Genomic DNA, 11,382 nt, shown 5'->3' on the forward strand with positions numbered 1-11,382 from the left:
TTCATCAATTTCTACTTATTGCAACCTTGAAGCCAACATATGGTTCAAACATTGCCTATGGACAACACCTACAAATATAACTCAATGCAAACATTAATCCATAGGGATTGACATTAATTACCAAAACCACACATGGGAGCTCCATGCACTTTCATAAGTATGCTACTAATGACTAATCATTGCAAAGCTATGCAATCCCTTCTCGTTTTTGTGTGATGTGCAGGAAATTAGGTTTTTAAAGGCAAATGGACCTGCAATTACGGAAGATAATCCTTTCACAATTACAACAAATTCAACTAGGCTCAAAAGGTCGATTCACGGGAGCAATAGCGGGCATCGGTACGGCAAGCCCCACCCATAGCGTCCGCCCATACGGTGCGCCAGAGGACCCCTGAGGTCAAACCCTATAACTTGCATGAAGGGAGTTATTCCAGAAGGAGAGCCATTCATTGCCAAACAGAGCTGCCATCCACTAGATCTATCTACAACTCATCGAAGGAAATCCACCACCACATCTCATACATCTCCTCTCAAATCCCCCCCATAGCCATAGCCATCACCTTGTAATGGAGATCTAGTTGAGAATTGGCGATCATTGTAAGAATATTTGATTTCAATCTAAGCATTTACAACAATGGTTGATCTTGTTATTTTGTGTGAGTAGTCCTCACAGTGCTGTGGGTTGAGGTGAATCCTAGCAACATTCATGTGCATCTTATCATATGGGAGTATTGTGTAGTGATTGAATAGGAGCTTTGTTATCTTGTATACTTGTCTCTTTGCCTCGATCCGAGAACTTGTAGGTACCCGAGCCACTATGGATTGATCAAGGGAAGACGTGAGATAAGTGGAGAATGGCGTTTTACTTCGAAACCCCGAGTGACGGAAAGGAGAAAGTAACGGTAATCGCTTAGTGATTCGCTTGGTATAAACAACAATATCATCTATCTTAATGCTTTGATCTGTTTTACTTAATAACGGTTGTAACTCGCGACTGTGGGTACAATGGTTGAATCAAGGGGCTATTGTCACCTCTGGTTTTAGAGACAATAGTATTTACGGATATGCTGCTCACAACTCTTATCACTATTTTATCTTCTACGCAATATTGTGCTTCATGTTTATCTTGATCCCACATGTATGCATATCTACGGGAGAATTCTTGACCCTAACCTATTTCCATCCATTGAATAAAACACCAAACAAAGTAAACTGAAAAGGTCCGGTAAGCATGAAATAAAACTAAGTAGCACGTCTTGTAGAAATTTCCTTAAATCCTTTTAGCAGTGTTTTCCAAGGTTCTATTAAACCTAGGTCTTCTAGGAAAAAAACTTACTATCCATTAAAACTCACCCACGCCATGAAGAGGGCCAATCCATAGATTCTGCTGATCCTAGGGCGACCCATCACCAAGGACCCTTGTTTATAGTGGCAGAGCTTTCCTAGGGTGGCGGGCCATGGCCCCCTACTCCTGAAAATTCCTTCAATTTATGCTATACTTTTAAATATTACTTCAAGTTTAACTATGATTGGTGTTCTTCAGCCCTTAACAATCTCCGTCAAGCTCCACCACTTGGTCCCTTAAAATAAATATTAGTATTCCGCAAGATAAATATTAGGATAATTCAATGCTAAACTAAATAAATGTATATTTGAAAAATCCATGGTCTTTGAAATCTCAAAAAATATTTAAAACTATTTAATTCTATTGATTAGGCGAACTATTGTCTGGCGTGCAGTTGACGTGGGAGATAGAAATCTTTGTGGTGTAACTTTTCTTCGGGTCCCCGGCAACGGCGCCAGAAATTTGCTTGATGCGTGTGGTTGGCACGTCCGTTGGGAACCCCAAGAGGAAGGTGTGATGCGCACAGCGGCAAGTTTCCCTCGATAAGAAACCAAGGTTTAATCGGACCGGTAGGAGTCAAGAAGCACGTTGAAGGTTGATGGCGGCGGGATGTAGTGCGGCGCAACACCAGGGATTCCGGCGCCAACGTGGAACCTGCACAACACAACCAAAGTACTTTGCCCCAACGAAACAGTGAGGTTGTCAATCTCACCGGCTTGCTGTAACAAAGGATTAACCGTATTGTGTGGAAGATGATTGTTTGCGAGAAAACGAGTAGAAACAAGTATTGCGGTAGGTTGTATTTCGAGTAAAGAGAATTGGACCGGGGTCCACAGTTCACTAGAGGTGTCTCTCCCATAAGACGAACATCATGTTGGGTGAACAAATTACGGTTGGGCAATTGACAAATAAAGAGAGCATGACCATGCACATACATATCATGATGAGTATAGTGAGATTTAATTGGGCATTACGACAAAGTACATAGACCGCCATCCAACATGCATCTATGCCTAAAAAGTCCACCTTCGAGGTTATCATCCGAACCCCCTCCAGTATTAAGTTGCTAACAACGGACAATTGCATTAAGTATTGCGCGTAATGTAACTAGTGACTACATCCTTGAACATAGCACTAATGTTTTATCCCTAGTGGCAACGAGCACATTCATAACCTTAGAGGTTCTTGTCACCCCTCCGCAGTTCACTGGAGACATGAACCCACTATCGAGCATAAATACTCCCTCTTGGAGTTACTAGCATCAACTTGGCCGAGCATCTACTAATAACGGAGAGCATGCAAGATCATAAACAACACATAGATATAACTTTGATAATCAACATAACAAGTATTCTCTATTCATCGGATCCCAACAAACGCAACATATAGAATTACGGATAGATGATCTTGATCATGTTAGGCAGCTCACAAGATCCGACAATGATAGCACAATGGGGAGAAGACAACCATCTAGCTACTGCTATGGACCCATAGTCCAGGGGTAGACTACTCACACATCACACCGGAGGCGACCATGGCGGCGTAGAGTCCTCCGGGAGATGATTCCCCTCTCCGGCGGGGTGCCGGAGGCGATCTCCGGATCCCCCGAGATGGGATCGGCGTTGGCGGCGTCTCCGGAAGGTTTTCCGTATCGTGGCTCTCGATGCTGGGGGTTTCGTCACGGAGGCTATTTAGTAGGCGGAAGGGCAGGTCAAGAGGCGGCACGGGGGCCCCACAGCCACGGGGCCGCGCGGCCATAGGGTGTGGCCCCCTCGTGGCCCCTCTTCGTCTCTCCTTCGGACTTACGGAAGCTTCGTGGAAAAATAGGCCCACGGGCTTTGATTTCGTCCAATTAGAGAATATTTCCTTACTAGGATTTCTGAAACCAAAAACAGCGAGAAAACGACAGCGGCACTTCGGCATCTTGTTAATAGGTTAGTTCCGAGAAAATGCACGAATATGACATAAAGTGTGCATAAAACATGTAGATAACATCAATAATGTGGCATGGAACATAAGAAATTATCGATACGTCGGAGACGTATCAGCATCCCCAAGCTTAGTTCTCGCTCGTCCCGAGCAGGTAAAACGATAACACGGATAATTTCCGGAGTGACATGCCATCATAATCTTGATCATACTATTTGTAAAGCATATGTAGTGAATGCAGCGATCAAAACAATGTATATGACATGAGTAAACAAGTGAACCATAAAGCAAAGACTTTTCATGAATAGCACTTCAAGACAAGCACTAATAAGTCTTGCATAAGAGTTAACTCATAAAGCAATAATTCAAAGTAAAGGCATTGAAGCAACACAAAAGAAGATTAAGTTTCAGCGGTTGCTTTCAACTTGTAACATGTATATCTCATGGATATTGTCAACATAGAGTAATATAATAAATGCAATAAGCAAGTATGTAGGAATCAATGCACAGTTCACACAAGTGTTTGCTTCTTGAGGTGGAGAGAAATAGGTGAACCGACTCAACATTGAAAGTAAAAGAATGGTCCTCCATAGAGGAAAAGCATCGATTGCTATATTTGTGCTAGAGCTTTGATTTTGAAAACATGAAACAATTTTGTCAACGGTAGTAATAAAGCATATGCATCATGTAAATTATATCTTATAAGTTGCAAGCCTCATGCATAGTGTACTAATAGTGCCCGCACCTTCTCCTAATTAGCTTGGACTACCGGATCATCACAATGCACTGTTTTTACCAAGTGTCACAAAGGGGTACCTCTATGCCGCCTTGTACAAAGGTCTAAGGAGAAAGCTCGCATTGGATTTCTCGCTATTGATTATTCTTCAACTTAGACATCCATACGGGACAACATAGACAACGAGATAATGGACTCCTCTTTTATGCATAAGCATATAACAATAATTAATAATTTTCTCATTTGAGATTTGAGGATTGTTGTCCAAAACTGAAACTTCCACCATGGATCATGGCTTTAGTTAGCGGCCCAATGTTCTTCTCTAACATATGCATGCTTAACCATAAGGTGGTAGATCTCTCTTACTTCGGACAAGACGGACATGCATAGCAACTCACATGAAATTCAACAATGAATAGTTGATGGCGTCCCCGATGAACATGGTTATCGCACAACAAGCAACTTAATAAGAGATAAAGTGCATAATTACATATTCAATACCACAATAGTTTTTAAGCTATTTGTCCCATGAGCTATATATTGCAAAGGTGAATGATGGAATTTTAAAGGTAGCACTCAAGCAATTTACTTTGGAATGGCGGAAAATACCATGTAGTAGGTAGGTATGGTGGACACAAATGGCATAGTGGTTGGCTCAAGTATTTTGGATGCATGAGAAGTATTCCCTCTCGATACAAGGTTTAGGCTAGCAAGGCTTATTTGAAACAAACACAAGGATGAACCGGTGCAGCAAAACTCACATAAAAGACATATTGAAAACATTATAAGACTCTACACCGTCTTCCTTGTTGTTCAAACTCAATACTAGAAATTATCTAGACCTTAGAGAAACCAAATATGCAAACCAAATTTTAGCATGCTCTATGTATTTCTTCATTAATGGGTGCAAAGCATATGATGCAAGAGCTTAATCATGAGCACAACAATTGCCAAGTATCACATTACCCAAGACATTTATAGCAATTACTACATGTATCATTTTCCAATTCCAACCATATAACAATTTAACGAAGGAGAAACTTCGCCATGAATACTATGAGTAGAAACCAAGGACATACTTGTCCATATGCTACAGCGGAGCGTGTCTCTCTCCCATAAAGTGAATGCTAGGATCCATTTTATTCAAACAAAACAAAAAACAAAACAAACCGACGCTCCAAGAAAAAGCACATAAGATGTGATGGAATAAAAATATAGTTTCAGGGGAGGAACCTGATAATGTTGTCGATGAAGAAGGGGATGCCTTGGGCATCCCCAAGCTTAGACGCTTGAGTCTTCTTGATATATGCAGGGGTGAACCACCGAGGCATCCCCAAGCTTAGAGCTTTCACTCTCCTTGATCATGTTGCATCATACTCCTCTCTTGATCCTTGAAAACTTCCTCCACACCAAACTCGAAACAACTCATTAGAGGGTTAGTGCACAATATAAATTGACATATTCAGAGGTGACACAATCATTCTTAACACTTCTGGACATTGCATAATGCTACTGGACATTAGTGGATCAAAGAAATTCATCCAACATAGCAAAAGAGGCAATGCGAAATAAAAGGCAGAATCTGTCAAAACAGAACAGTTCGTATTGACGAATTTTGAAATGGCACCAGACTTGCTCAGATGAAAATTCTCAAATTGAATGAAAGTTGCGTACATATCTGAGGATCATGCACGTAAATTGGCTTAATTTTCTGAGCTACCTACAGGGAGGTGGACCCAGATTCGTGACAGCAAAGAAATCTGGAACTGTGCAGTAATCCAAAACACAAAACTAAGATAAGGAGAGGTTGCTACAGTAGTAAACAACTTCCAAGACACAAAATAAAAACAAAGTACTGTAGGTAAAAACATGGGTTGTCTCCCATAAGCGCTTTTCTTTAACGCCTTTCAGCTAGGCGCGGAAAGTGTGTATCAAGTATTATCAAGAGACGAAGTGTCAACATCATAATTTGTTCTCATAATAGAATCAAAAGGTACCTTCATTCTCTTTCTAGGGAAGTGTTCCATACCTTTCTTGAGAGGAAATTGATATTTTATATTACCTTCCTTCATATCAATAATAGCACCAACAGTTCGAAGAAAAGGTCTTCCCAATATAATGGGACAAGATGCATTGCATTCAATGTCCAAGACAACAAAATCAACGGGGACAAGGTTATTGTTAACGGTAATGCGAATATTATCAACTTTACCCAAAGGTTTCTTTGTAGAATGATCAGCAAGATTAACATCCAAATAACAATTTTTCAGCGGTGGCAAGTCAAGCATATCATAAATTTTCTTAGGCATAACAGAAATACTTGCACCAAGATCACATAAGGCATTACAATCAAAATCTTTAACCTTAATCTTAATGATGGGCTCCCAACCATCCTCTAGCTTTTTAGGAATAGAGGCTTCGCGCTCTAATTTCTCTTCTCTAGCTTTTATGAGAGCATTTGTAATATGATGCGTGAAAGCCAAATTTATAGCACTAGCATTAGGACTTTTAGCAAGTTTTTGCAAGAACTTTATAACTTCAGAGATGTGGCAATCATCAAAATTCAAAACATTATAATCTAAAGCAATGGGATCATCATCCCCAATGTTGGAAAAAATTTCAGCAGACTTTATCACGAGCAGTTTCAGCAGTTTTAGCAGTTTCAGGCAGTTTTTCGCGCTTTGCATTAGAAGTGGAAACATTGCTAACACCAATTCTTTTATTAGTATTAGTAGGGGGTGCAGCAACATGTGTAGTATTAGCATTACTAGTGGTGGTAATAGTCCAAACTTTAGCTACATTCTTCTCTTTAGCTAGTTTTTCATTTTCTTCTCTATCCCACCTAGCACGCAGTTCAGCCATTAATCTTATATTCTCATTAATTCTAACTTGAATGGCATTTGCTGTAGTAACAATTTTATTATGATGATTCTCATTAGGCAAAACTTTTGATTTCAAAAGATCAACATCAACGACAAGACTATCGACTTTAGAAGCAAGTATATCAATTTTCCCAAGCTTTTCTTCAACAGATTTATTAAAAGCGGTTTGTGTACTAATAAATTCTTTAAGCATGGCTTCAAGTCCAGGGGGTGAACTCCTATTATTGTTGTAAGAATTCCCATAAGAATTACCATAGCCGTTGCCATTATTATAAGGATATGGCCTATAGTTATTACTAGAATTGTTCCGGTAAGCATTGTTGTCAAAATTATTATTTTTAATGAAGTTTACATCAACATGTTCTTCTTGTGCAACCAATGAAGCTAACGGAACATTATTAGGATCAATATTAGTCCTATCATTCACAAGCATAGACATAATATCATCAATCTTATCACTCAAGGAAGAGGTTTCTTCGACGGAATTTACCTTCTTACCTTGTGGAGCTCTTTCCGTGTGCCATTCAGAGTAGTTGATCATCATATTATCAAGAAGCTTTGTTGCTTCACCAAGAGTGATGGACATAAAGGTACCTCCAGCAGCTGAATCCAATAAATTCCGTGAAGAAAAATTTAGTCCTGCATAGAAGGTTTGGATGATCATCCAAGTAGTCGATCCATGGGTTGGGCAATTTTTAACCGAGAGATTTCATTCTTTCCCAAGCTTGAGCAACATGTTCAGTATCTAATTGTTTAAAATTCATTATGCTACTCCTCAAAGATATAATTTTAGCAGGGGGATAATATCTACCAATAAAAGCATCCTTGCATTTAGTCCATGAATCAATACTATTCTTAGGCAGAGATAGCAACCAATCTTTAGCTCTTCCTCTTAATGAGAAAGGGAACAATTTTAGTTTAATAATATCACCATCTACATCTTTATATTTTTGCATTTCACATAATTCAACAAAATTATTAAGATGGGCAGCAGCATCATCAGAACTAACACCAGAAAATTGCTCTCGCATAACAAGATTCAGTAAAGCAGGTTTAATTTCAAAGAATTCTGCTGTAGTAGCAGGTGGAGCAATAGGTGTGCATAAGAAATCATTATTATTTGTGGTTGTGAAATCACACAACTTAGTATTTTCAGCGTTGGCCATTTTAGCAACAGTAAATAAAACAAACTAGATAAAGTAAATGCAAGTAAACTAATATTTTTGTGTTTTTGATATAGCAAACAAGATAGCAAATAAAGTAAAACTAGCAACTAATTTTTTTGTATTTTGATTTAGTGCAGCAAACAAAGTAGTAAATAAAACTAAGCAAGACAAAAACAAAGTAAAGAGATTGAGAAGTGGAGACTCCCCTTGCAGCGTGTCTTGATCTCCCCGGCAACGGCGCCGCGAATTTGCTCGGCCGGCGTGCGATTGACGTGGGAGATAGAAATCTTTGTGGTGTAACTTTTCTTCAGGTCCCCGGCAACGGCGCCAGAAATTTGCTTGATGCGTGTGGTTGGCACGTCCGTTGGGAACCCCAAGAGAAAGGTGTGATGCGCACAGCGGCAAGTTTCCCTCAGTAAGAAACCAAGGTTTAATCGGACCAGTAGGAGTCAAGAAGCACGTTGAAGGTTGATGGCGGCAGGATGTAGTGCGGCGCAACACCAGGGATTCCGGCGCCAACGTGGAACCTGCACAACACAACCAAAGTACTTTGCCCCAACGAAACAGTGAGGTTGTCAATCTCACCGGCTTGCTGTAACAAAGGATTAACCGTATTGTGTGGAAGATGATTGTTTGCAGAAAACAGTAGAACAAGTATTGCAGTAGGTTGTATTTCAGTAAAGAGAATTGGACCGGGGTCCACAGTTCACTAGAGGTGTCTCTCCCATAAGACGAACAACATGTTGGGTGAACAAATTACAGCTTGGGCAATTGACAAATAAAGAGAGCATGACCATGCACATACATATCATGATGAGTATAGTGAGATTTAATTGGGCATTACGACAAAGTACATAGACCGCCATCCAACATGCATCTATGCCTAAAAAGTCCACCTTCGAGGTTATCATCCGAACCCCTCCAGTATTAAGTTGCTAACAACGGACAATTGCATTAAGTATTGCGCGTAATGTAACTAGTGACTACATCCTTGAACATAGCACTAATGTTTTATCCCTAGTGGCAACAAGCACATCCATAACCTTAGAGGTTCTTGTCACCCCTCCAGATTCACGGAGACATGAACCCACTATCGAGCATAAATACTCCCTCTTGGAGTTACTAGCATCAACTTGGCCAGAGCATCTACTAATAACGGAGAGCATGCAAGATCATAAACAACACATAGATATAACTTTGATAATCAACATAACAAGTATTCTCTATTCATCGGATCCCAACAAACGCAACATATAGAATTACGGATAGATGATCTTGATCATGTTAGGCAGCTCACAAGATCCGACAATGATAGCACAATGGGGAGAAGACAACCATCTAGCTACTGCTATGGACCCATAGTCCAGGGGTAGACTACTCACACATCACACCGGAGGCGACCATGGCGGCGTAGAGTCCTCCGGGAGATGATTCCCCTCTCCGGCAGGGTGCCGGAGGCGATCTCCTGGATCCCCCGAGATGGGATCGGCGTTGGCGGCGTCTCTGGAAGGTTTTCCGTATCGTGGCTCTCGGTACTGGGGGTTTCGTCACGGAGGCTATTTGTAGGCGGAAGGGCAGGTCAAGAGGCGGCACGGGGGCCCCACACCATAGGGCCGCGCGGCCAAGGGTGTGGCCCCCTCGTGGCCCCTCTTCGTCTCTCCTTTGGACTTCCGGAAGCTTCGTGGAAAAATAGGCCCCTGGGCTTTGATTTCGTCCAATTCCGAGAATATTTCCTTACTAGGATTTCTGAAACCAAAAACAGCAGAAAACAAAGAATCGGCACTTCGGCATCTTGTTAATAGGTTAGTTCCAGAAAATGCACGAATATGACATAAAGTATGCATAAAACATGTAGATAACATCAATAATGTGGCATGGAACATAAAAAATTATCGATACGTCGGAGACGTATCAACTATATACCATGGTTCTTATTTATACCAATATCTACTTGTGTACACATAACAATTTATAAGGGTAAGTGTTGTTTTGCATATTTGGGAAGGCTAGAGAGAAATCGCGCCATCGCAAAAAGTTATTCTAAAATTTTGACATAACTTTTTTCTAAGAAGTCGAAGTAGATGCACACTGCATCTCAAACCTTTTATATTTTCAATATTTTTTCTAATACGTATGGTTTAAAGAGTAAATGTTGAAGTGTTTCTTTTGGTAAGAGAAATCGAATTAGAGGAACAGTAAATTGCACCTTGAAGTATCTAGCCTAAAGAGTATAATTGTATAAAGTACGTTAACAAATCTTAGGCCGGGGCCCCTAGCTCCTAGGGGACTAGGCCATAGGACAAATGATTGTTAGTTAACATTTAACACCTAAATCTGTGAAGAAATTAGGTATATAAAATTAGGTTTTGGAAAGAAGCCTAACAACCTAACATGCTTTGGCTAATTAGTCGAAGTATGGGTGACATACAACAAATTCATGTATGATAGAAGTTAATATTGTTATTTACAAATCGAATTCAATAGGATTAGAGATGTCAGGCCTAATAGAATTAGGATTCCTAGTCGCAGTCTAATTCGCACCAACCTATATTTTTTTTTTGCAAGGGAAAATGCGATTACATCCAACCAAGATTCTTACAGAAAAGCCCAGAAAATAAAGAAAATACAAGAAAAACCATCCTGAGCCCTGGCATCGTCTTCATCGCGCACGACGTTACGCCGGCGAAACCTGCCGCATCGCCTCCGAAAGCTTGGACTGGGAGGCCCCCATCGCGGACAGGGAGTCGACGCTCCTCGGTGCCGAACACCTCCACCCGAGCACGACGGACGGCGACACCACCTTGGCCGCCATGTATCGCATCTTCCAAGTCGTCAGACGCCGGAACCGCCTTCTCTCGGACTCCGGCGAAAGGGAAACCCTCTCGTTGACTCCGCGGAGCCGCGATCAAGGGCTGGACGGTAGATCCGCGGCGAAGCTCCCGCGGAGCCGCACCAACGGAGGGGAAGACCACCGCCACCAAAAGCACTCCGGCGCCACCGCTTCCACCACAGCGCCGCCGGCCACCACCCCACAACGCACACCTAAGCTATAAACATACGGGATCTGTGGATTCCCCGTCCTCCCGCCGCCGAAGCGGCCGCCGGAGAGGCGGGGAATCCGGCGAATCGCTGGCAGAGAGCTTGTGCACGCGCGGTTGCCCCGAAATCGCCTTATCTCACTGTAGAAGGGGATAAGGGGAAGGTCCAACTCTTACCCTATTAATTCGCACCAACCTAGATCTATTTGTAAACAATAAAAGAAAAACTGATTAAAGGAGGCTCCATAGTACATACCGACCTATTCCCATCGCCGAGTTCAACCTA

At 41.5% G+C, this 11,382-nt stretch overlaps 1 protein-coding gene across 1 annotated transcript in view; it reads right to left on the reverse strand.

The window, feature by feature from the left end:
• The window catches only part of LOC124663294 (60S ribosomal protein L36a-like), a 27,729-nt gene extending 16,859 nt beyond the window's left edge, over positions 1 to 10,870 (reverse strand). The window contains exon 1 of the mRNA XM_047201017.1: positions 10,748 to 10,870. Within this exon, the coding sequence (XP_047056973.1) occupies positions 10,748 to 10,870 (123 nt within the window). The remainder of the gene's footprint in view (positions 1 to 10,747) is intronic.
• Positions 10,871 to 11,382: the final 512 nt, after the last annotated feature.

The sequence above is a fragment of the Lolium rigidum genome, chromosome 6, assembly GCF_022539505.1.
Source record: "Lolium rigidum isolate FL_2022 chromosome 6, APGP_CSIRO_Lrig_0.1, whole genome shotgun sequence".
NCBI lineage: Eukaryota > Viridiplantae > Streptophyta > Magnoliopsida > Poales > Poaceae > Lolium > Lolium rigidum.